This window comes from Drosophila suzukii, chromosome X, assembly GCF_043229965.1.
Source record: "Drosophila suzukii chromosome X, CBGP_Dsuzu_IsoJpt1.0, whole genome shotgun sequence".
Classification (NCBI taxonomy): domain Eukaryota; kingdom Metazoa; phylum Arthropoda; class Insecta; order Diptera; family Drosophilidae; genus Drosophila; species Drosophila suzukii.
In genome coordinates, this window is record NC_092084.1 from 13,998,452 (window position 1) to 14,024,869 (window position 26,418).

Here is a 26,418-nt window from a genome sequence, read left to right on the forward strand (position 1 = left end):
TGAAGTAAAAGATTGACATCTCCGGATAGAAAAGACCATTTATAATGGCACCTTTTTCCCAACACCCTTGTAACCAATGGTTAATCCAAGTGTCACTTGCAATATTTATATGTATGTACATATCTTCAACCCTCGCACAAGTACATACATATCTATGAAAAAGTTGACGGCCCCACTCTCAATCACATGTAGTTGGCAAAAGCCCAACCCACCGAAAACTGTATCTATCTACAACTGGAGCGGCAAAGAAGCCTCTAAAATTCTATTAATTAACACGTTTCCATCTGCAGCTGTGCGGGTTGTATCTGTATCTGTTGCCATATACTCTAGACGTCGTCGAGAGCAAATATGAGAAATACTTCCTCATATCTTTGGCAAATAATTCGTCAGCGTCGAAAATTATTCGGGCTCAGATTCTCGTTTAACGCGTTTCTGTTTTCCGATAGCAAAAAAAACGAAATGAGCTATGAAAACAAAGCAGTCGCATAAATGAAATCTAATATATGAATGAGAAAACAATAACAAAAAAATATATCAGCATAATCGCAAAAATTAAACAGTAAAAAATTTGAGATATATGTATAAAAACATTTTCTATGTGTTTGTAGAACTAGATTAGAGAACGAATCAAATTCATATCTTTTCAACCTGGGCTGACATTTCATTGTGGATGAAAAGGCAGGGTGGGGATTGAAAAAGAAATTAAAATTGAACTTAAAATGGAAATGGGTATTGGAAACAAGTGACCAAGCGAAAATAAAGAAAAGGTTATGCAATCTTTTAATGGTTGAGAGAGTTTCGGGTTCCGCTGGACTTTCTCGAAAGGGGAGGGAATAATGCCGGAATTTCGGGGAAGTAGCGTTCAACCCCTGATGTGCGATGACATGATATGATATCTTATACTACGTCCAAGTTTTACATTATTTTCGTTTCTTTATATTTCAAAATTCCTTTTACATTTTTCCATTTTTATTGAGTAAATACTTTTATAAAAGTCGGGTATTTATATTATACTTTTTCGCATTTCTCTATTCACGATATGTGCTATCTATGATATCTCTATTTTGTTCTTCTCAAATTGTTTCAATATTTGCTTGTTGACATGAACAATTCAATTAATATTATCCATCTGTATTGAATTAAAACTTTTGTGAAAGTTGCAACTTTCGCATTTCTACCAAAGGGATTTCTCCGTGAATTTTTATTTTCACTATATGATATCTATGATTCTTATTATATCTCTGTTGTATTTCTAAAATAGTCGCTTTAAATTAAAAATGATTTTTAAATTTTTCATCTATATTGAATTAAAACTATTATGATAGTTGGGTACTCATATTAAACTTTCGCCATTTTTCCAAGGTATTTCTTTGTGAATTTTCATATTCACGATATGATAACTATGATACTTAAGATATCTCTTTTGTATTTCTTCGTGAATTTTTATTTTCACGATATGATATCTATGTTACTCATATCTCTTTTGTATTTCTCTAATAGTCGCTTAAAATTAAAAATGATTTTTAAATTTTTCATCTGTATTGAAAACTTTTATAAAAGTTGGGTATTCTTATTAAACTTTCGCATTTCCTCCAAGGGATTTCTCCCTGAATTTCTCTATTCCTTTGGTCGTCGGTTAAAGTGGCGGTGGGTGGCTGTTGGGCGTGTGTACAGTTGCCCTTGACTCGACGAGGGGAGTCCGTCCGTCCGTCAGTCAGTCAACACCCCCCGTTTACTTCGCTTTGTGTTAGCCCCAAAAATGTTGACCAGACATTTAGGTGGCATTTTTTAGATACACACCAACGCAGACTTTTATTTTCTATGTTTTGTGCCACGTTTTTTTTTTTGGCCACACGTTTTCCCTTGGGTTTATTCTCTGCGCTGGCGGAAAATCTCGTACTCATTTTCAATTCTCAGTGCAGTTTTCTATGCGACGCTCTCTCGTTTTCTCTTCGCTCCTTTCCTCTTTCCCATGTGAGATTTTCTTCTTCTCCAACACTCCCTTCACTTTTTATACCCTTACAGAATGGTATTATGATAATTTTTCCTATTCTCGCAACATAGTAAAGGTCTAATGACTTTAAAAGCTATTTTAAGTGGCCAACAGGTGTGCATTTTATAACCATTTGTTTCGAACTATTATATCGCTACTATATATCGAAAACTTATATATACATATGTGGTTTTGTAAATGTTTAGAGTGTAAAATGAATTTTTTTTCAAGAACTGTTTCGTCTTAAAAAGGTATATACTAATTTCAGCTATTTTAATATACATAAGTGCATTTTTTAACCATTTGTTTCGAACTATTACATCGCTACTATATATCGAAAACTTATAGATACATATGTGGTTTTGTAAATGTTTAGAGTGTAAAATGAATTTTTTTTCAAGAACTGTTTCGTCTTAAAAAGTTTTATACTAATTTCAGCCATTATAATATACATAAGTTACATATAAGGGTGCAATTTATAGGTCAAGGGTATATAAATTTCGTCTTGACAAGTTAGACTTTCTTTTCTGGTTTTTTCGATTTCTTGTTTAGGCTTTTACCCTTGTGCACTGACTACAAAAACCATCATGTGTAAGGGAGCGAGTGAGAAGGGGCGAAGGAGTGAGGGAGATGGCCTGAGAGAGTCCTTGTGCGATGCTCTCTCTTCAAACCCTGAACCTTCTTTTTCATCCTCCTTCGAAGGCAGTAAACATGATAATTTACGCAGCATGCCCAATACACACAGCGTTTGCAATACAGAGCAAGGTGGTGGAATTTTATGACAACAAAGGGCAATTCACTTGGTTCCCCGGTTTGAAATTACATAGCTGGAAAACGCCGAATGCCGAATGCCGAATACCGAATGCCCCCACCAAAGGCCTATTAAAGTATATGTGTACATATATATCCCTATATCCCGGGGATGGTGGAGTCGAAATTACAGGAAAAGAACAAGGGAAGAGATCGTGTGAAGAGCGTGAAGGTAGCATAGAACAGCATACCACACCATATACTACTATACCATGTAACCCCTGATCTCTGCGGGTGTCACGCTTCCACCTTCTTATCGGTTACGCTTCGGTTACAATAGGGGTATTTCAGGTTTTACGAGAAAGGAAGCAGCTAGCTCTTCAAACCATCTTCATGTTGTAGCTGTGGCACCTTATATGTATATCCTATTGTCCAATTCATAAAACTATATGAATATATGAGAAAGAGTTATGTAGGGTCTAAAATATCCTATAGTCAAATAGAAGAATAGTAGAATTAAAATCTGTTATATTTTTATACCATTATAAAACTAGATGAATCAGATCTTTATATAAATTTATGGTGATAATAAGAGAAAGAAAGAGTTATGTAGGGTATATTGTCAAATAAATAAAACTGGAATAAAAATTTTTAATAATATTTCTTATACCATTATGAAACTATGTTAATCCGTACTTCTTGTAAAGGTTAAGGTGATAATAAGAGACAGAAATAGTTTCCGACTTTATAACCTATGTATTTTAAAGATTTTTAATGAATATGTTTCATCTTTTTGAGACGATGTATACAATGTTTTTTTCGAATACTAAACTTTTTTTCTTATATATCCTATGATATATAATGGGTTACAAAGTCTACTGTAAATACGGTTTATTCTAATTGCTTTACTGTATAGAGCGTTCAACTTTTAACATTGGTAGTACAGTTTGATGTCTGCATTTTCTATGCCTGAGTTTTCCCGTCTGTCTGTCTGGGTCAGGCCCCCTTCTGACCCCACTCCCCCTTTTCCGACCGCCCAACCACCCAACAACCGAGCCAACTCGTTTGGCCTTCGCTGCTGTTGCTGTTGTTGTTGTTGTTGTTGTTGTTTCTGTCGCGTCATATTGCGTCGCTTTTGTCGTCGGCGTCATCTGCTGCCTATTGCGTAAAGGCACAGACACACAGTCACACAGTCACACACTCACACAGTAGTACAGAAACCATGAAACACAGACACCCCCGCAGACAAAAAGCCTAAGCACCCACAAACACATACACACTCTGCCAAACACAGCCACACCTCAGCGAAACCCACACACACCCCCTTTTTTGAGGCTTTTTTTTTAAACGATTAAGTTTAAGTTTTGAAAAAACCAAATCTATTCACTGAATTTAAACATTTAAAAAAAATTAAAAATTTTTAAATCATAAATTCACATTTGAAATTCATATTTCACATCTCAAACATGGTTGGAAATATGAATTAACAATAAATAAGTTTATATTTGGATCAATCCAGATTTCTTAGTATTAAAGTTGGATCAATTCAGAATTCTTTGTATTAATATTGGATCAATTCAGATTTGTTAGTATTAATATTGGATCAATTCAGATTTCTTAGTATTAATATTGGATCAATTCAGATTTGTTAGTATTAATATTGGATCAATTCAGATTTCTTAGTATTAGTATTGGATCAATTCGGATTTGTTAGTATTCAAATTGGATCAATTCAGATTTCTTAGTATTAATATTGAATCAATTCATATTTCTTAGTATTAAAATTGGATCAATTCAGATTTGTTAGTATTATTAATATTTAATTTTCATGTGCTTTTATTCTTATAGAAATATCAATATGTATTCCAGCTTGATTTTAAAAATGTTTACATTCAGTAGACAAAATAAGATTTCGAACTTTTTATATGGAGGTTTAGTACAAATTATACTTAACTCACTGCCCACTTACATATACAAGATTTTTTCACTGTAACTAGTAGACGACTTTAAAGAAAATAGATTGAAAAGTATGGCTATTTACTGAAGTAAGGAACAGGAATTCATTGTATTAAAACTCGTAATTTATGCCAATTCAATAATGATCAGGAATTATATGTTATTATATTTAACAAAATTATAGTACTTTTAGCAAGAGTGTTCATATACATTTTCGTACCTCTGAGCCAAGAGTATTTATTTGAAAAAAAAAACACATGAAAAATAAAATTTAACCAAAATTATGGAAGGATGGGAAATTAATAAAAATACCTCTTTAATGGGGGTACCATATCTCTCTCTTGCTCTCTCTTGCGGCTCTCTCACTCTCTGCGTTACGTTACAGTAACTGTTACTGTTACTCGCCGCTGTGGTGAGTTTCTTTCGCCGTGGCACCTGCAGCAGCTGCAACATGTTGCTGCTGGGCGAGGTGAGAAATCACAGACACGTTACGCTATGCGTGGCCTTACGTAACGTAACGCAATGCCTTTGAAAATGTTGGTTAAATAATTTACAAAATTTCTTATTGTGCATTAACTAGACTTGTGTTTATTGTTTTACACTCCCTAATATTTTTTATTTAACAACAGCTTAAGTGATAATATATAAGAAGTTATAATTATTTATATTTATATTGTTTTATTAAATTTTTTTTATATATATATTAATAAAAAACTTACATTTTCTAGTGGCTATATTACATATTTGCATTGAATATTGCTCCCATTGTACAGAAATTTCGCAGATAAACTAGCTCAAAAAATGGGGAAAACAATAAATTTCGTTAAGGCTGCAATAAATTCAAATTGTTTTCGGTTCGAGGGGGGTTTTCTGTGTTTTTTCGGTTATGGTTTTTATTTACTTATTTGTGTTGCTGTTTTTTTTGTTTTTTTTTTGGTATCCATGCGAGCGTGTGCGTGAGTGTTGAAAGTTGAGCGTTGCGTGCAACCGCAGCGATTGTTGTTGCTGCTGTTGCCGCCGACGTGCCACGCCCCTTTCGCTGACCCAAATTCGCTTTTCGTGCCAGCCAACTAACCAAATCTTATCAATTCATCAATCATGCATGCAGTCATTAAACGCTCGCCTCGTTTAATAGCCTTTGTTGTTGTTGTTTCTGGCTGAATTCGATTGCTCTTGTTACCGTTGTTGCTGTTGTTGCGTTTGTTGTTGCTGTTTTTGCCGTTGCCGGGGTTACCGCATCGCCACTGAATTCGCCGCAACTAGCTCTCTCTTTCTCTCGCTCTTTCTCTTTCCTTCGCCGCATTATGCAGTTAAAACGACAAGATTTTCAACCGAAAATTTTCATTTTAAATAGTGGATATTAATAACTTTATATATACGTACATAACTTTATCATTAATTTTGTATTCCAAAATATTTGTAAAGAAAAAGCATAATTTTTTTTTTAAATTTAATTGATTAAGAAAAATTATTTTATCCCACTCTTATAACTACATAGATTACCTTCAAAAGTCTTGCAAAATATTCTATGGTTTTAAAGTAAACTTAATAAAGGTTTTGTCAGTTTAAGTTGGCTTAAAAGTTAAAAGATATCTCTGCAACAGTGTGACCAAAAAAGTAAAAACCTTCATTTTGCAAATGTATGGTTACACTGTACTTCTGGTGAAATTGATTAGATTAATAAAAATTGTTCGTTTCAATGTATTTATTCAAATTTTCAGGTAATAGGTAAACAATTTGCCAAGGTCTTACTTAGGTTACAGACACAAAATCCAGTTGAAGTTGGTTATTTAATAGTTTCTCCTTTGTGGCCATGTATAATTTTCTTTGTGTATTTAACCAACTCTCTCATGACGGGATATGGGACCCCTCTGTATCTCTGTTGGAGCATAAAGTTGAGTAATTTTAAACAACCGATCCCCTTTCTTCGCCTGGCTTTCTGTGGCCCCCCCCCACCTGTCGACAAGGTATTTTCCCCGCCCTTTGTCTGTACATATTTATTTACATACCGCCCCACCGCCCATTGCTCGATTTATGTTTCGGATCAGCGTTTTATTCGTTTTTCTGTTGTGGCTTTACCGCTTTGCGTTGCTAGCCAAAACAAATGCATCGCCGTCTATATATAGGCCCGACATTGATTGTACCTGAATATCTAAGCACACGTAATTACATACCTAGGTAGGTATGGTATATATGAAAGACTTGCTTCAGGGCCGAAAAGCTGTGGGGCCAACTGTACTTTGTGGTTGGGGCAAGACTGCAATCCAAGCTGAAATCAAAAGATGCATCTTACATTTACCAGTGGAAATCTCAAACATTTCAATTCAAAATCGAAATGATTTGACTAAATTTTATAAAAACCAATTTTGGTTTGGCTTTGAATTTCCAAATTTTTATAAAAGATACAAAACGCTAGAAAAGATACAAAATGTTAGAAAAGATACAACAAGTTAGAAAAGATACAACACGTTAGAAATGATACAAAATGTTAAAAAAAGATACAAAATGGTATAAAAGATACAAAATGTTAGAAAAGATACAAAACGCTAGAAAAGATACAAAATTACATAAAAGATACATTTTGTTTAATTTGATTTTTTGCACATATAAATTATAATAGTGGAAGAAAATTTCTTGCAGCAGTTAATTCTCATGTCAAGCCCCACTCGATTTCGTTTTCTCCTATATTATCTGTATTGTTATTTAAATAAAAGAAATTAAGCAAATAAGAGGCAGCTGTATGGTTCGTTTGTTTATTTGTCTGTCGGTCTGTTGGTATTTTGTTGTAGCTGCCAGCTACTGCTGTTTTTGCCTCTTAACACCTGCAAAATGCAATGCCCAAAAAAATTACAAAAAAAACACAGCAAAAAATTAAACAATTGAAATTCAGCAACTGAAAAGTGTCAACAGCGTTTAACTTTTGACTTTGTTTCACTCCACCGTCAGACAACAACGACAAAAATCAGCAATTACAGAGAAAAAATAAAACAAAAATGAAACAAAAAGTAAAATAAAATAAAACGAACAGAAAACAGAACAAAAATGGAATGGAAATCAACTGGCACCAATGCTTTTGATCAAAAAGCAGCAGAGAGGGAAGAAAAAAACCTGTAAAGTGCTTGAACTTTTAATTTCTTACCTGTGCGCCTTTAAATTCTCATTTAGTAAAAGGGGGTAGGTTGTATATATAAAAAACAGACAAAATATTCGTTTTTTACAGAAAAACCACTCGACTATAGAGTACTTACTTACGAATTTATTTAGTATTAATTATGTGCTTGAATTTACTTAAACAAATGACTTTAATTCACAATTTTTAATCAAAAGATGTTGTTTATATGTACAGAAGCTAGCTTTCATAAAAATATTATTATAATTATGGGGGGATCAGTATTTATAAATAACATTTTTGTTGACTTGACAGAAAGCTTATCGAAACTTTTGTTAACTCTTCAGAATAAACAGATTCGAATGTCGCTAAAAATTAAATTACGCATGCAAAAGTGCTGACAGCAGCAAATCAACGCCTTTAAAAGATCCCCCCTCCCCTTTTTTTTTGGCAATTGTATTATTATTTTTTTTTGGTTGTTTTTGGCTCAGTAAAAATACCCGCAAAGCGCTTTCGTTGAAGGAAAGAAAGAAAGAAAGAGAGAGCTTGTCACAATGCAAACAAACCAAATGCCAAATTAATTATATTATCCATTAAAATGCCGATATAATCCCCAATTGTGTGTATAAGTTTGTGTGACTGTACTGTTAAGTGGAGAATCGAGAGAAGTTAAAAAACAAAAACCATTATCAAAAAAAAAAAACGGCGCACGCCTTTTGTTGAATTTTGTTGAATCGACTCGAAATTCGTTGTTCGTCTCGGTTTTGTATAATTTTCATTTTTAACTTATTAACTTCTTTTTTAATTTTGTTGTATTATTTTTTTTTAGGTCGCTTAGATTTTTACTTCCATACCCCTATACCATTTATTGATTGCACTATTCTAACTGATATGATTATTTTGTCTCTATCTTGCAGGGAACTTCAGGATGGCACGCTCAGAGATCACAACTTAATGGACGGATCCAAGATCATTTTGATACCGAACGTGGAAACTGGTTTATTGGTAAGTCAGCCGCATCCTATAAAGCAACTACTAATAAATAAATGATCTAAGAATGACAATACAACGTTTTTAAATAGGGATTTCCATTTTATTTTTGGGATAGAGCTTAAAAAAGAGAAATTGAAAACAAATTTAACCCAAAAAAATTATTTCCTAATATTTTTGGTATTCCTTGAGTCATGAAGATATAATGTCAATCGAATTATCAACCGAATGTCAAGAAACATATTTAAAAGTCAAGCTGTAACCCTGACCCCGTTTGAAAGCCAAATTCAAAACCGCTTTCCAATTAAACTCTCTAATGTGTTAAAAATCGTGTATTTTTAAGTTTTGACAATTAGATATTATTTACCTAAGGAATTTTAATCATGATGACTGTGACTAATACGACTAATTCCGTTTCTCATTCGAATTCTGCTGATTATTGTTCATCGGTTTCTTGTTGCGGCATGTCTGGTCGTCATTTGTCGTTGCCAAAGTTGTTTGACATTAATGGATCTTAATTTATTTACATATTTATTTTATTGCACACATTTTTTCGATTGTCTGACACCCCCGGCTAACTGGTTTGCCTTTCACGGGGGTGCTAACTCAAAGGGGGTCATCCTATATTTTTATTCAAGTCATAAAAAACATACTTTAAGGGGCACCAAAAGGATCTCCTTGAAATAAGCTCGATTTTTGCCTTCAATTTATGCCGCAGTATTTTTTAACCAATACCAGGAGTGGAGTTTTGGAGTTGACGATCGCTTGACGATCGGTCATGACAATCATTATATGTTTCTTTCTCCAAAATTTGCAGAGCTTTTGCAGCTCTCTCTCCCTTCTCCTGATTTTGGTCATTGTGTTCAAGTTTTCCAAGGTTTTTGTACATAGCGTGTTTTAAATGAGAAAGTTTTGAGCAATTTTAACCTAAAGGTCAAGATTGCATTTGTATGCGCAGCTGAGTTTTGCGAGGTAGCTACAAATTGGAAAATCGAAGTGCAAGCTTGTGTTAACAAAGGGAATGGCCCTATCTACAGTGCTGTACAGGGAAATAGTTGCAATAATGATCTGGTTATAGATCATTGTATTTCTTTCCACAATTTCTTCCTTAAGATTTAAGATTTAGATTTGGTTTTGTGAGAGATGGTATCAAGAAATAGGAAATTCGATGTGCTGGAATGACCCTATCTACAGTGCTGTACAAAGAAATAGTTGCAAAAAAGTAAGCTTATAGAATCTATAATATAGATCAATGTATTTCTTTCCATAATTTCTTCCTTAAGGAGGGTGTATATTAGACAGATAAATAATCGTAACAAAGATTTAGTTTTAAATCATTTTATTTCATATATAAACAGAAAAATATATGCGATAAAGTATTTAGTTTAATCTTTCTTGTTTAGGGTTGAATATTATAATGGAACTTGCAGTTTCTGAAATTTACCAGATATGGTATCATATTTACTCTGATTTCTTTACTATTTCTCATATTTTCTCTTTGTGCTTTTCCGTTTGATTTACTGTTTACCGTTTAAGTTATAAGCCGGTATTTTTTTTTTGTATACCTGGTTCAGGTAACTCCACTCTTAACTTGTCTCTCCGTATTACCAATCTCTTTGTTTGCAAATCCCGCGCGTGACATTGCAACATGCCGCCGCAGCAACAAGTTGCTTGTCCAACCAACATTTGCAACACTATTTGACAAAATACACTAATAAATTAAATAGTTTACTCGTTCATAATAAGGTTTTTGTGTGGTTATATGATTAAATTAAATTGGCTAAATATATACGGTTCAGAAGAACAGCTGATTTTTCAGAAATTTTCTTATAGTTAAAAGGTTTGTTAAAATGATATTATATTTTTTTTAGACAATTATAATTGTAAAAACAAAAATATTTTGTCTATAAATTTTGGTATTTGGAATTCCATAATATACATAATGTAATTCTTTAAAATCTCTTGATGAAAAGCTGCCATTTGGAATTTCATTATGCTGTTTTGAGAGTTTTTCTGGTGTCTCTGTTGATTTTATTAACTGTCTAGGTATTTTAGTTTGCAATGGCTTTTCCGCTTTTCCCGGGGTGACACCGTTTCGTCAGGTGAGGCAATCTGTGCCATCTTGCAACAGTGCCACATAACGTTTATCAATATTGGACTAGCCGCTCTCTTTCTACCTCCATTAAGTCTATTATTTTTCTTGTTTTTTGTTTAATAACATTTATGCATTTTATGTCGTATTGCTGGTTCTTCACTTCTTCTCCATTGTCTCAATTGCTTTTCACATGAAATTGGTTCAAGTTGCGCATATGGATGGGATGGTAAGAAATAAGATGATGACACAGTGTGGTTATAAACTTGTTAAAGACTCTACTTAAATTTTGTCACATGGGTGCGAGAAAAAAAAAGATACAAATTGAATTTACAAGAGGTTGACACTTTGCAGATTACGGAAAAATATAGGTTACAAATTGAAAGCACTTTGAAAAAACTTTACCAACTGACTATCTCAAATATAAAATTACAGACTAAACACTTGTTTTTAAGTAAGAGTAATACAATATCTCAGATAAATGTTTTCAAAATCCGCTTTTTTATGCGCTCTGTACCTGAGTATAAATATGTACGTAACTTTGTTACTTTGACGGACATTTGTTAGCCATATTTATTGCATTTCGTATTGCATTCAAAACACACACGTATGTATATAAAAAAGTTCATGCAATTTGTTGTGATGCGAACAAAGAAATATTTTGGCGTGCTCGAGAAATCCATAAAAATTCCCAAAAAGACGAGCACAAAACACAACAGCTAAATTTACATATACTTTTATATGCGAACATTTGTCCATACATATAAGCCAGTGCACATACTGCAGATACTCAATACCAATACATTTTTTGTTTTCGTTTTAATAGATTGTTGGTAAAATACTGGTAAAAGCGATTAATTAAATGATTCAATAATCCCCTTGCAATAAAGCTTTATTCCAATGATTTAAATGCATTTGAAAGATTATGAAGTAATACTAAACATCAAGGGTATTGCATTTCTTTTAAATAGAGTAATTCCTTCTAAGAATGCCGAAATAAAAGTCGTGCTATTCTTTTTTTCTTCTGTTCTTTGTCTCTCGTTGAAAAGAGTCAATAAAAAATGCTGATTAAAATTTATTTACAAAACAAAATGAAATTGCAATGTACGAAAATAAAAAAATGTTTAAATAGCCAATTAACAATTTGCGTCTCTTTAGCATTTAAATTTTATTTACTTTTGTTTTTTTGGGAATTGCTATTGTTGTTTGTCGTGCAAATTTACGAAATAAATCCGATGGTGCGAGAGGGTTTATCCAATTGCCAGAACTCCAGAAAGGTGTGAGACCTTTACACTGAGAAAAAAAATTAAAGCTGATTTTGGGGTTCCAGAAATTTGGCATTGTATATTAAGGAAGGCCATAATATCATTTTTTTTAAATGCTTATCTGCCTTTTCGATAAGAAATAATTAGATGTAAGACATAGTTTGTGGCAATCTTCCAATTCAGTTCGTAATATATATACTAAAATGTTTTAAAATGATAGTTTGACTTGTTGCAGTGATTATTCTGAATTTGGGTTCCAGAAATTCTGCATTGTATATTAGGGAAGGCCATAATATCATAGTTTTTAAATGCTTATCTGCCTTTTCGATAAGAAATGATTAGATGTAAGACATAGTTTGTTGCAATCATTAAATTTAATTCGAAATATTTAAACTTAAATGTTAGATACCGATGACACCGATAATAATACTGAATTTGGTATTATTTTTTCTCTGTAAAGGAATTTTCTGTTTTTTTTTATATTATGCCCCTCCAGGCGAAAGGAGTGCCTGGAGCATTGCCTCCCCTCTGAGGAAGTCTCTATCTTGTTGTTCCCTGAGTCACGATGCTTCAGTCTCAGTATTTTATATTGTTCTGTTTTTTTTTTGCCACCTCATGCCATTGCCTCCTAATTAGCAACACAGAGTAGCCGAAAGTAAACCGAAACATTGCAATTTGCAATTCGGTGGCGACTGCTTGTCAACCTGGACAGGTGTTGTTGGACCTCCTGGCCCCCTTTCGCCCACACTCTCCTGTTAAATGTGTGTTAACAAGTGACAGGTTGATTTGATGGAGACATCTCTGGATTTATTGGCACCACACTGACTGACTGACTGACTGACGGAATGGTTAAATGGCTAAATGACTAAATGGCTAAATGGCCGAGAGTGAGTAAGCGGCAAGGTGACCGATCACAGAAGTCGCCCCTGTTTCCCCCCTAAATAATATAAATAAAACAAATTATTCGCCAATTATCTTGGATCAGCGGGATACTACAGCCTGCATACAGCCTAAATATATACTCATTTGTCTGCCGCGACATTTGCATATTGCTCCAATTTTATCTTGACACATCGCAGACAGCCAAAAATGGTCGACGAAGAGGAGAGAATTATTTCAGCTGCTATTAGCAGTAATAATATTTTGTAAAGTTTATTATAGCCGCGTGTGAGAAGAAAGGAATAATATATACTTGGAATATAGTCTATAGGTCTGCGAATGGAGATGAGTGGTCTCCTCCTCGACAATACTTTCGATTTTCATAGTTGCCCCGCATGGGAATCACATGTTTTGACAATTCGAAACTGAATACACAAAGCTTTTATTATTAGAATTATTCAGAGAAATAATTAAAATGTGTAAAAAGAAGGCAATGTTATAAATTCTAGAAAGAATCAGAAGGCGATTTATGACGTAACTTATAAAATTACAATTGTTTTTAATATTATAATTTCTGTGAAAGTGAAAATTTGTAAAAAAAAAAAACGTTTCAATTTGTTAAATTTGCTATTTTCCTTAAGATATTCCCAGTGGAATGGAGCACCTTGCAAGTTCTTTTTTCGACAGCTCAATCATAATCCCCGCAGACTTCTGTCATTCCTTTATTCTTCGAATGTCTTGTGCCCCCCGGGGCCACCTTTTGTGGTTTTTGTCATTATTTTCGATTTCGTTGCCAAGAGACATGGGCAACAAACACAAGTCAGCTGCAGAAACTGCACTGGAAAAAAACCCGAAGTGGGTATACAAAATAAAGATAAATAAAATAACTATGGTATTAAATAACTATGGTATAAAAAATGATAAAATATATATAATATATTATAAAATATAAAATATATCTTATATATTATAAAAAATAAAATATATAGTACATATTATAAAAAATAAAATATATATTATAAAAGCTAGGAATGAAATATATCATAACAAACGAAATTAAAATATATGAAATGTATTATTTGAAACATATGAAATGTGAATTAATTTTCTGTTCGATGTGTAAGAACGGAACTGACGGCACTGACAATCAAGTGGGTGGGCGTTGTCAGTCGCACCATTCAGCATTCACCATTCACCATTGTGCACCATGACCGACTGTGACAGAGAAGGAGAAATCAGGGGGTTCCCCCGTCCCCACCAAAAGCGACTCATCTCGAGTGGTTTCGATTCGTTTTATTATTTATGTCGCTTAAATGATGCGCTGGCGTTGCCCTGTCAAATTAATTGCTTTTGCTTTCTTTTTTCTCTCTCTGCATTTTCGGACCCGGTTGCTTCTTTTTGGCAATTTTCCGTTGTTGTTGGTCAGCAGTGAAGGCTCTGCATAGATTTATGAAAATGATTTTAATTGCAAGAGTCGTCTTTCTCGCATAACAACGGAGCCCAAGACAAAAGCGTGGGGCAAACAAAGGGCCAGCGATGATAACACGACGGGTAGAGTGAAGGATGGAGGATCTCGAGAATGGTGATGCTGATGGTGATGGTAATGGTCCACAAGTTGGAGACGCAGAGGGGCAGAGACAAAGCAACAAAGATCTGGGATGTACTCTCATAAAAAGCCAAAAATGATATGGCTGTATATCAGCGATATGGTGGCGCCCACCACCACCACAGCCCAAAATGATGACAGCAATATGAACTGGTGGCCGCCACGACGGTGTATGGTATGGTATGGTATATGGGTGTGACCGACCCAGTCGAATTTATGCATCCTTTGTATGTTTGGCCAAAAGCAAAACAGCAAAAAAGCCAGCAAAGAAAGAAACGGAAAACGGCCAAAGGAAACGGCTCAGGAATGAGCAACAGATGCCAAAGAAACCATGGGGACAGGTTATTAACCAGTTCTATTTGTCTTTGTCTGGGGAACTTCATCGCCCAGCGCCCATCTCCTTCTCCATTCCCATATCTATCTCTGTCTATCTGTTTTTCCTCAATGAATTCGGAGAACTTATCTCGAAACTCACTTGACTATGGAATGCCAAGTGCTATCGGGAATGTTGGGGCCAACCCAAGTTGGATGCCCCATTGTCGAGACGTTACCATTTATCAGTTTTCTTATATAGATCTTCATTAAAAGTGGCGTCTTTGTGCACGTTTATTTTTAATTTCTGCAATAAATCATCTTTGAACTTAATAGAACCAGAGTTCCGGTGAAAATACACATGCTCTTAGGAAATAAATTCAAATTATTGTAGTTATTATTTAAAAAATCACATTATCAATACTTTGGTCTGACTTTTAATTAGAAATGGGTACCATATACAAACAAAAAACCATTGTAATCGTATCGGAGGTAACTATATCAACCTGTTCTTCGTTCCATATCATCGATATCAGGGTCCAAGCATCTTTATCAACTGCTCTGACATTTCCGTACCGAACATCTTCATCTCGTGAAGATTACTTTCCCGTCTTTCATCATCCCAGTATTGTACCCATCATATACTTAAACCTCGCAATGTGTCAACAAGTGGTACATTCTTGTTCATAACTTAACGGAGTGAACGGAAGAACTTAACTTTACTCACTTAATTTCCGTGAATCCGGTTTATCTATCTTCTGATGCGGTAAACAACAGCACTGCAAAGTGTTGAACGGAAGTGAAAGATACGTATATCTTTAAAACGAAATCATCCATCGATTAGATGACTGACTTCATTTAAGATTCGAATTCCAATCTCAACTTGATATTCATTGATAAAATTCCAAGAGTGAATTACCCTTATCCACTCGCAACGAGATATTTTATTCATATGTGCATATTCATTTATATTTATTATTTCTGTGAATCGATTGGCAATTCCAGATCTGCGTTTTTGCCATTTACAAATTGCTATTATTAGTTTCGTTTTAATTGCCGTTGGGCATGAGTAATAATTGGCTAAGGAAATCACCTGCTGTAGTTGTTTTTTGTTTTTGCGGATTTCTTTATTGCAATTTGCTTTAATCAAACTAAAGAAATACTTAAACTGGCGCCTGATGTTGTTGTTTACAGTGGGTCTTTTGATATGATAACAATTCATATATTGGTTTCTTTATGACTAAGCTTGTGGCAAAACAATACTACTAATACTAAAAATCTACTACTAGTACTAAAAACATACTACTAATACTAAAAACATACTACAAATACTAAAAACATACTATAAATACTAAAAACATACTGCAAATACTAAAAACATACTATAAATACTAAAAACATATTTCTAATACTAAAAAACATACTTATTATACTAAAAAATACCCAATCAAGTATTAATCAATGTAAAAATTGTAATTTTAAATGATGTGGTTTTTCAATAGAAAATCAAAGCAAATAGATCTTGATTTTTGGTAAGAGAAACGTATGTGCACGAAAGTTTCCCCTAATTAAGCTGATAAGGGGAATCCCCATAGCGAGACAAAGGAACACTATGTGTGAATCCACCGAATAAAACCCGACCGTATGACAAACACCTACGTATCTTGTAAAGTGAAAACAAAAATGCGACCAATAACTATGGTACTTTTTATTTGCCTTTCGAGATAGCTCAATTTTAAAGCCAAACCCATACCAATTGTCATAAAAACGGGTTACGTGGTCAAGTCCAGTGCCTCGCAAACTGTCGCCTGATAATGGAGGCAAACAGGGCGTCATCGCTGGCGCCGGTCTTTGTCTTTGTCCCGCCTGGCACTATAAAAAAAGTCCAACTAATATACCTACAAGTGAGTTGAAAAGGGGGTGGCAGGGGGTTTTCACTCTTATCAAAGAGCCGGCAGCGCGCCGTTTGGCCAATTTAATTTGTTACACATTGTCAAGTGTTTTCCCCCGCCCATGGCAAAAAGGGGGAGTGGGAAGTTGGAAGGGGGCGGTCCACTCACATGCGAAACTTCCATTGAAAACGCTACGCAATAAAAATAATTTCATGGTCAACAAACAAACACACAAACTCACGCAAAGATAGCCTACCCAACTGAAAACTAACGCAAAAAATTGCTTTGTCCCCAAAATGTACAAATATTTGATTTTTTTGTTTTTCTTTGTAGTACGTACTTGGTTTTTTCAAGTGCGCACTGCCCCCACCCATAAAAAAAAAAATAAGATGAGCCTACTGCCGTGAGAAATAATCTATAATACATTTATTTCTAAATGTTTACAATAATTCATTTGCTTGAATGGGTTTAGCAGTTCTACCGATTTGACTGGACCGCAAAACTTTATAAACAAGATGTTATATAAGGTTGATACAAATGTCCTAATGGTCTATTAGTTAGTTATACAACTTTTCAAACGCTAAGCAGCTTATAAAGATTAGGACTTCAAGTGGCAAAAGTTTAATTGGAGATCCTTTGCAAAGTGGGAAATGGGTATTATACTAAGATCAAATAGTGGATTTTATTTAGTATTTTCTAACGCTAATAAGAAAACAACAGTTTATTAAAACTTTTTTTATAAACCTAGTTAAATCAATAAATAGTATAACAAATAATTGGTTTAGTTAGTTAGTGGGGTAGTAATATCACACTTCAAAGATAAGGCACGGAATTTTTGAGAAACACATGCTATATGAGTCTAAACTACTCCCATAAATGTATAGTTTTCAGGATTTTTAATGATATCAGTTATGTTTTTTGTTGTTTTTAAGTATTTAACCTGAATCTAGGGCTTCGATTATGATGTATTAGTTACTTGAATTGCAAGCCACTGAAACCGGTTGACCAAAAAAAAAAAAAAACGATTTCCCTGCCAAAGAAAAAAATGTGTAAAAAAAAAGAGTCAATTTGCACAAAGTTAATAAATTACAGCATTGACTGCTTTTGTTGCGGTTGTTGTTGCCACTACTGCTTTTTTTTTTTTGGTGTTGCTCTTGGGTTAAATTTTAAAATTTCGATTTCGCTGTGACTGTCGGCTGATGACGTAAGTTGCGTGCGACGTCAGTTGACCTTGGTACACTTAACAGCAGCAACATCAGCCATGAGTAACAACAAAGTCAACAAATAGGCTCGACTCCAAAAGTTGGTCTTTTTTCGGTTTAGTTTTTGGGTTGCCTCCATTTCTTTTATAAATTTTTTGGTTTGGTTGCTAGGCTGAGGTTATTTCTTCTTTTTTTTTGGTTTTTGGGAGGGAAACTTGACGAGGTTGCATAAGGTCCCATGGCACGTCAAATGGCAAAGGGAAAGTGGGACGATGAGGCTCGTCATCCCCTGATCTTCATCATCATCATCATCATCATCTCGGCGGTATCCATCCACAACTGAGTTTCTTCAAATTGAGGCTGAAACTGAAACTAAAGCGAACTTTTGTCGCCGACTTCATTTGAATATTATTGGGTCACTGTGTCAGAGCAGCGGAGTCAATAAAAATTAAAACATGACCCTCTGTAACGGCCCCCTCATTCGCACATGTTGTTACTGAACAGTGGAACTCGAAAAAATAGCAATTTACTTAAGGAATTTGCAACACCATTATATAATTTTGTACATTTTTAAGTACTAAAAAATAATCATTTTTAATATATTTAGTTCGGTTAATTTTGATTTATCTATCAAGAAGTTCGCTTGTATTTTTGGTATAATACTTAAAAATTGTTAATACTCTCATTAATAAATTCCCTTTAAAGATCATACGAATACTAATTGCTTGACCGCCATTGTACGTGCATATGCAATGGAAATGATTAATTAACCCAGACCCAGACCTCTAAAAACGAAAATCAAACTTCGAACTGAGTCGCAGTATATGTAGTATGCTTATATGTACTGGTATTATATATATATACTGCCTTTTGTTTGCTGCTCTTAATTTTTCACAATTACTTTTCATTTCACTTGTTTTCTCATAACAGTTTGATAGTTAATTCCCTGGAATCCATACTTTTTATCCCTTTATTTTAGTTCTGTGACGCAACTCGAGGCGTTGACTTTACAGCCTGGTTTTTTTTTTTTTTTTTTTTTTTGCAAATATTTGAACGGAACACAAAGGCGTCGCATTGAATCACGTAGAATAACAACAGCGCCAGAAATAATACGTTCTGAAAAGAAGGGGGTTTGTGAATAGTTGGTCTAGGTTTCGATAGGGGAAGGGAATTACGGGGCGTAATTCATCTGGTTGGAATGCGGTGTGTCTTTATGTAACTCTGATTAAAAGGGGGTTGTCGAGTTGTAAGCCCTGAAATAAATACTATAGGAAAAAACTAATTTAATTACAAAATATATACACAGAGAATGGATCAATTAGCAGTTGACTTGGAACATTTGCTATCCAATGTTGAACGATCATCCATAAAGTATAATAATAATGACGATTTCAAATGATAAGATATATAGATAGAAATTCACTAATTTTGTATTTACTATAGTTTTATTTACTATTTTTTTTATTTATTATTTGTATTTTTTTTTATTTTATTTATTATTATTTTTTTGTTTATTTATAATTTGTTGTTGTTTTATTTTTAATTTTTAATTTTTTTATTTGTTCTTTAATTTTGTTTTGCTTTTTTAATTTATTTAAAATTGCTATTTTGGATTTTTTTATTTTATGTATTTATTTACTTAACCTTTTTTATTGTTCTTTAAGATCCGTATTTATTTATCTTTTTGTTTAAGATACATGTTCTCAAAACTAATAAAACAGCATAGACCTAGGGTCTAAAATTAAGCAATTTACTTGTAGTACTAAGACTGTTTATAAATATGATAATGATAATGATTATAACAATTATCCCTCTTTTCCTTGCAGGCTCAGCGTCCCGAGAACACGGTTATGCAAGCGCTGGAATCGCTTAACGACTCGCAGGTTAATGACTTTCTTAGCGGCAAGACCCCGCTTAACCTGAGCATGCGCCTCGGCGACCACATGATGCTCATCCAGCTGCAGCTGAGCACGGTCAATCCGGCGGGCGGCGGTGCCACAGTGGCCACGGCCAGCGGTGGTGCTAGTGGTTCCACCAGCACCACAGCTGCTGCTGCCGTCAACACAACGTCATCGGCGACCGCCATGCCAGCTGGTACTGGCTGCTCCAGCGCCACATCCTCCTCTTCGTCCTCCTCCTCCTCCTCATCGTCGGTGGTGGCAGGAGGTGGCAGCGGAAGCACTGGATCCGGTGGCGCCACCACCTCATCCTCATCCACATCCTCGTCATCATCGTCGACGAGGACCCGCTCTTCTGGCCAGCGATCAAGTGGAAGAATCGGCCATGGCCATGTCCACAGCCACCAGCATCCGAGTCTACATGCTGTCAACATGCATGACATGGGCCACAGACACGGTCATGGTCATGGCCACAGCCACGGACATGGACATGGGCACAGCCATCACCATCATCATCACCACCATCACCATCATTATCATAACGCTTCGGCCGTGGCTGCGGGCAGCGGCGGTGGGATGTCCTCGTTGCGCAAGATGTACGGCGATCTGCCCAGCTCATCTGGAGCAGCTGGTTCTGGGGCACCTGGAACTGGCACTGGCCAGGCCCAAAGTTCGTCCACGCTCAATGGACCCGATCTCACCAAGCTGCTGATCAAGGGCGGCATTCAGAACATCATGCAGAAGAGCTTCGCTTTGAAGGAGGCAAGCGGTGGTGCTGCAACTCGTCCTGTGGCCAATGGTGGATCCGGCTCGAGTCCGGGCAAGCCGGTGCTGGAGCAGTCGCCCATCAAATCGCTGTCGAATCTCGTGTCCAGTCCCATCAAGATGACGGCCATCAAAAACATTCCCCTGCCCACAACGGCTGCCGCCAGTTCCAGTTCCAGTTCGAGTTGCAGCTGCAGCTCTAGCTCTTCGGCCTCCGCATCATCGTCATCCTCTTCCAGTGGAGCCTGCACCACCATTGGCGGCTGCCAGCAGGATCCCATAGCTGCCAAGCTGACCTCATGCTTGTGCACACGCCTACCCACGCCGTCAGTGGCTCCGCCGGTGGCCTCCCTGGTCTCACCCAGTGCTCCTCTAACCAGATCCGGCTCCACGAGCTCATCCGGCAAGTGCCAGGAGTCGAGTTGCAGTGGGGCGAGTGCCGGATACGCAGCACGTTCGACTGCCTCGGGCGCAGGCGTCACCTTCTCGGGCAATTCGATGCTGCACAAGACGGGCAATAATCGCATCACCAGGACCAAGCATCGTCACTATCACGGACATGGCCACAGTCACGGACATGGACATGGTCATAGTAGCAGCGGCAGCAGCAGCAGTAGCAGTAGCCACTTTTACCATCACGGGTGTGCCGGCAACCAGTCTTCGGTTAACGCAGCTGCCATAGCCTCGTCTTCCTCATCCTCTTCCTCCTCATCGTCGTCCTCCTCGTCGCGTCGCAAGCTGGAGCAGGCCATGACAGCCGGAGCAGGAGGAGGAGGAGGAGCAGGATCAGGATCAGGATCAGCAGCCACAACCACAACGGCAGCGGCAACGGTGGCCCTCCCAGCCAGCGCCACCGCCACCGAAGCCGACGACTCCCTGCTGGGTGTATCGGACACCAGAACTCTGGCCGAGGCATCGCGAAATCTCACCCAGACATTGCGCAAACTCTCCAAGGAGGTGTTCACCCACAAGATCGATCTATCCGGGGCCGGCGTGGTGACCAGCAGCCGCAGCTCCAGCAGTGGAACAGCCTCAAGTGGATCGGCAAGTGGCGAGGAGGCACCGCGCAAGGGCGGATCGGGAGCCGTAATCGAGTCGATGAAGAACCACGGCAAGGGCATCTATTCGGGTACCTTCTCGGGCACTCTGAATCCGGCGCTGCAGGATCGCTATGGACGACCCAAACGCGACATCTCCACGGTGATCCACATTCTTAACGACCTGCTGAGTGCCACACCGCAATATGGACGTGGTGCCCGCATCAGCTTCGAGGCCCCCACCACTGGTTCGGTCTCGGGATCTAGTTCGGGATCCGGTAGCAGTGGATCCACCTCAACGACGTCCTCCAGCGGGGGAATGCATCACGGATCACGCAGCAAAATGGTAAGTATAGTATAACTAACTAAATTGCAAAGCACAATTTGCTAATACCTTACCGTACTTGCAGTACTCTTCCAAGCACCACAATTGCGCCAAGTGCAACAGTCGCGCCCAGCAGCAGCAGCAGCAACAACAACAACAACAGCAGCAGCAGTCGGCGGCTCTGGCCACCGGAGGCGGAGGAAGTTGCTCCTTCCGCGACTGTCCCAGCTATCACTCCTCCTCCGCCGCCGCTGGCGCCTCCAAGGCGTCCGGCAGCTCCAAGTCTTCGTCTCACAGCTGCTGCCAGGCTGAGCCAGCAAGCTCATTGGCCAGTCAAACCAACGGCTGCAGCTGTCGCTATCGCCGGGATGATGGACAGGGACAGGGAGAACGGGAGCGTGAGCACACGTGCCAGAAGTGTACCGTGGAGCTGGCCAACATGAAGACCCGCTCGAAGATGGACCAGCTGCGCCTGGTGATGCAGCAGCACAAGCAGAAGCGAGAGGCGCGCAAGCTGAAGAGCGGCCCCTATGCCACGCCCGGCACAGCTTCGGCGGCCGAGAACCTCTCCTCGACGGCAGCCGGCGGTACAGCCGCCGTTTCAATGGGTGGAGCGGCAGCCCAGTACAGTGCCGTGAGCGCCCTGGTGGCCACGCCCCTGCAACAAGCCGCTGCGCCCGTCCAGGCGGGGAAAGCTGCACCCGCGAGCAACATCACAGGCAACAACAACAACAGCAGCAGCAACACCAATGCCAACAGCAACACTTCGACGGCACCCGCAACAGCAGCCGCCGCAGCAGCAACGGCAGCACCACCCAGCGAAGTCTCCCCCAACCACATTGTGGAGGAGGTGGATACGGCGGCCTAAAGGCAGCGGCACCACCATCAGCTGGAGCAACCACCAGCCCCGCTGACATTATCCTATTTTGTAGCATTTACTAGTTTACGCAGCAGCAACAAAGAAAGAAGATCAGAGGAGAGATGAAGATGAAGATGAAGATGGTTAGGGGATTTGAAGATGGAGATGGAAGATGGAGATGAAGACGCAGGACCAGTAGAAGCAGAATGGGCAAACAAGAGAAACTAGAACCACAACTAAAGCTTATATTAATCTAGAGTTAGTGCATAACAACACCAATTCTTATGTTCGAACACCCGCTCGTTCAATATTCCCACCTTCAAAATGAGGCAAAAGGGGAATGGGAGCGCCCGGAAAGTCGATAAGCTGTTAAATTAATTTTAAGATCCTTTAACACACACCCTCTTCAGTCCATGCCAACAAATTTGGAAACACTTGGAATGAATAATTCAGCTTCTGGAGGCGAAATCCTTTAATGTTTTGTAAATTAAATTTAGTGAAATTTTTTGTGTGCATCCCAGGCAAACGCAAATTCAATTGCGAAAAATCCAGCAAGAGCGGAAAAAAACAAAGAAAGAAAAGCGAATCATAAGAAAAGGAAAGAAAAAACCTAATATGGAAATGATTAATATAGATTTAAATGTAAAACGTATACACACACAGACTATGCTGAATGAATTGTAAGCCAAAGCGGTGGCAAATTTTGGTAGAACTAAAACAAAATTTAGATTTAATTTTAGACACACCAAATCTAACACACACACACAACACGATCACACACACACACCTGGCTTTGGCAGCTTTATGTTATGTTTAAATTTAATCAACGACAGAAGGAAAATCTGCACATGCAAATGCGACTGCAAAGTGGCGCTTTAACCTAATTTGCCTTAATAGAAAATCGTTTTTCACCTATTACTTTTTTTTGTATACTTTATCACCAAGAATGTGTTTCGAAACGCGCCGGGGAAAAAACGAGCGACGAATTGAATTTTGTTCACCTACACCTATACTATTGAATTAGTTAGTAAGACTATGTTTTCTATTCATTTTACAATTACCATTACACGTATAATTACCGATTGGATTAGTTTAATAAGTTGCGCAACAGAAGCGTCTAAGAAGCAGCAAGTAACGCTAACTTAGCTGTAGAATTATAATTTAAACACAAGCAATTACTATTTTTTTGTCCTACACTTACTATTATCCAATTCAAATAATGCAATTAGTTCTAGGCGAGTTTAACTTTTGAGTTGGTTTCATTTGTCTTTGCCTTGTGTGCACTACAACTACTTGATTTCAATAAATGTTTAGTAAATGGTTTAGTTAACTAAATTATACTTTGTTTATTATTTTCGTTGGATTTCGGTTGCTTTATTGTTATTATTATTATTTTCAGCTTATTTTCGGGCTGCGTCTTGTGCAATACAACCACACCCTAGACAAAAACACACTCGTAAACGAATAAGAGATCGAATGAGCAAGTGAACATCAAGTATTTTGATTTGATTGACTCTTTTTAGAAATGATGTGCCAATTGCAAATCCAAATACATGTGCGTATATATGTGGAACCCTAGTAAGAATTGTAAATTATATATATATATATATAAATGTATACCCTATACCTAACCTATATATAACCTCCTCACACACACACACTCGAGAAGCAAGAGGAGTATCGAACTAATTGAAACTTTTTATCAAAGAAAACCCCAACTTGACAGACATATAAAGGCTTCAAGAAATATGTTTGTAAGTCGTAGCTATTAAGTGCTAAGTAAAAGTTATGTGCAATTTATACAAACATCCGTTTCTGTTTCTATAGTTTCCCTTCTATACCCCTATTTATATATCTATATTCGTAAAGCTTTCCATCTATCTCTACATAACGAATTCGGTAGTTATATTAGCATTAGGAGACACATAAGTTCGATGTACGATAACAAATCTAGAGTTAGGCTTAGACGAAGGGCACCAAAGGCAGGATATATCGATAAGGATGAGGAAAAAGAATGGAAGAACAGAAGAAAAAGGCATTGGAATGTGGGAATCGGAAGACGGAGGAACGCTGAGACAGGACACTGATGATATTGGGTGGCTTTGCAAGGGTATTACTTTGGTTCAGATGGGATTTCGGTTAGATTGATTGATTGATTCGGACTCGGTTGGATAATTTCAGCATATCTGCGCGATTTTCTAACAAGTACAAACACACAAACGATGAGATTTTTTACATATATAACATAGTTCAAATATTTACACACACCCTCAATTCACTCGATAAGAAATTTAACCCAAAACATATGCGCAACACTTGCTGAAAACGAAAAAGAAACACTTACAATTATAAATTCTATGTAAAAAAACAAATTTTGAATTGTAAACTAAATTAAATTTTTGTCGTATTTATTTTGAATAGTTAAAATTTATCCAAAATGAAGTCCCAAGCCCAAAAAAATCTCGTATATATATATATATATTCATCCATATATATTATATATAGATATATATATACACATATATTTTTGAATTGACATTTTGCGTCTTTTTTGTTGACATCTACTTAATCATAAAAATCGATTATTATCAAAGCAAAATTAATGAAATTAGCTAAATTATTACAGGCCCTTGAGCTGAGAAACAGTTGAGAACATCCAACTGCGAGTCGAAAATGTTCTCCACTCACGTTCCCCACAAACTTAAAAAACTTAAAAATGTATAAAAACGATGTAGAAGATCCAGGATATTGGATGAAAGTTTATATGGTAACCAATAGGTGTTAAGTGGGTTCGCATCCGGCGAACTTAGATAAATTTTAATGCAAGTTTCTTAAGAACTTGTGGGTAAACAGAACACGAATGTTTCAACCTCCGGTAATGGAAGTTCTAAGATCTGACAAAGCTTCGTCACCAAATGTTCGAAGTCAAACGGAGTTCCATCGAATGCATTTCGATGGCTTTGTTGTTTTTGACATGGAAAGCGGAAATGGCTTCGCCATTTTTTTTTTTTGGGAAAGTGCACACTAACACACGCATATAGAGAAAACATACTAATAAGATGAAAAATTAATGGTCAACTTGTTTGTCATGAAAAAATCCAATTTTGATTGTTGTGTGTGCTGATTAAATGACCGTGAACATATTACTTATATACACAAATATATATATATATAGATGCATATACATATAGATATACACACTTTGCCATAGCCAAAACCGGAAGAATGAACTTGAAATAAAAGTCGGGAATCAATTTCATACAATTGCATGTATAAAATGATACAAAGTAAGCAAATGAAACAATGCAAGTAAAAGTATTCGTCAATAAACATTATTTCCAAACACAGTAACCGAAAGGTATTAAGCGTATTAATGGGGAAAGGAAGGGTTTTGGGCTTGATTCCAATTTAGTCTTAATTTTTTAAAGAATTATTTATTAAATGAGGTATTATTATTATTTAAATTTTTTTTTTTAAATAACAAAAAG

General features: G+C 36.8%; 1 protein-coding gene across 1 annotated transcript in view; it reads left to right on the forward strand.

Moving 5' to 3' along the window:
* stx (ubiquitin-like domain-containing protein stuxnet) overlaps positions 1–24,265 on the forward strand; it is a 38,168-nt gene extending 13,903 nt beyond the window's left edge. Inside the window, exons 2-4 of the mRNA XM_017086838.4 lie at positions 8,726–8,813; positions 19,873–22,092; positions 22,157–24,265. Of these exons, the coding sequence (XP_016942327.2) occupies positions 8,726–8,813; positions 19,873–22,092; positions 22,157–22,939 (3,091 nt within the window). The 3' untranslated portion in view covers positions 22,940–24,265. The remainder of the gene's footprint in view (positions 1–8,725; positions 8,814–19,872; positions 22,093–22,156) is intronic.
* Positions 24,266–26,418: the final 2,153 nt, after the last annotated feature.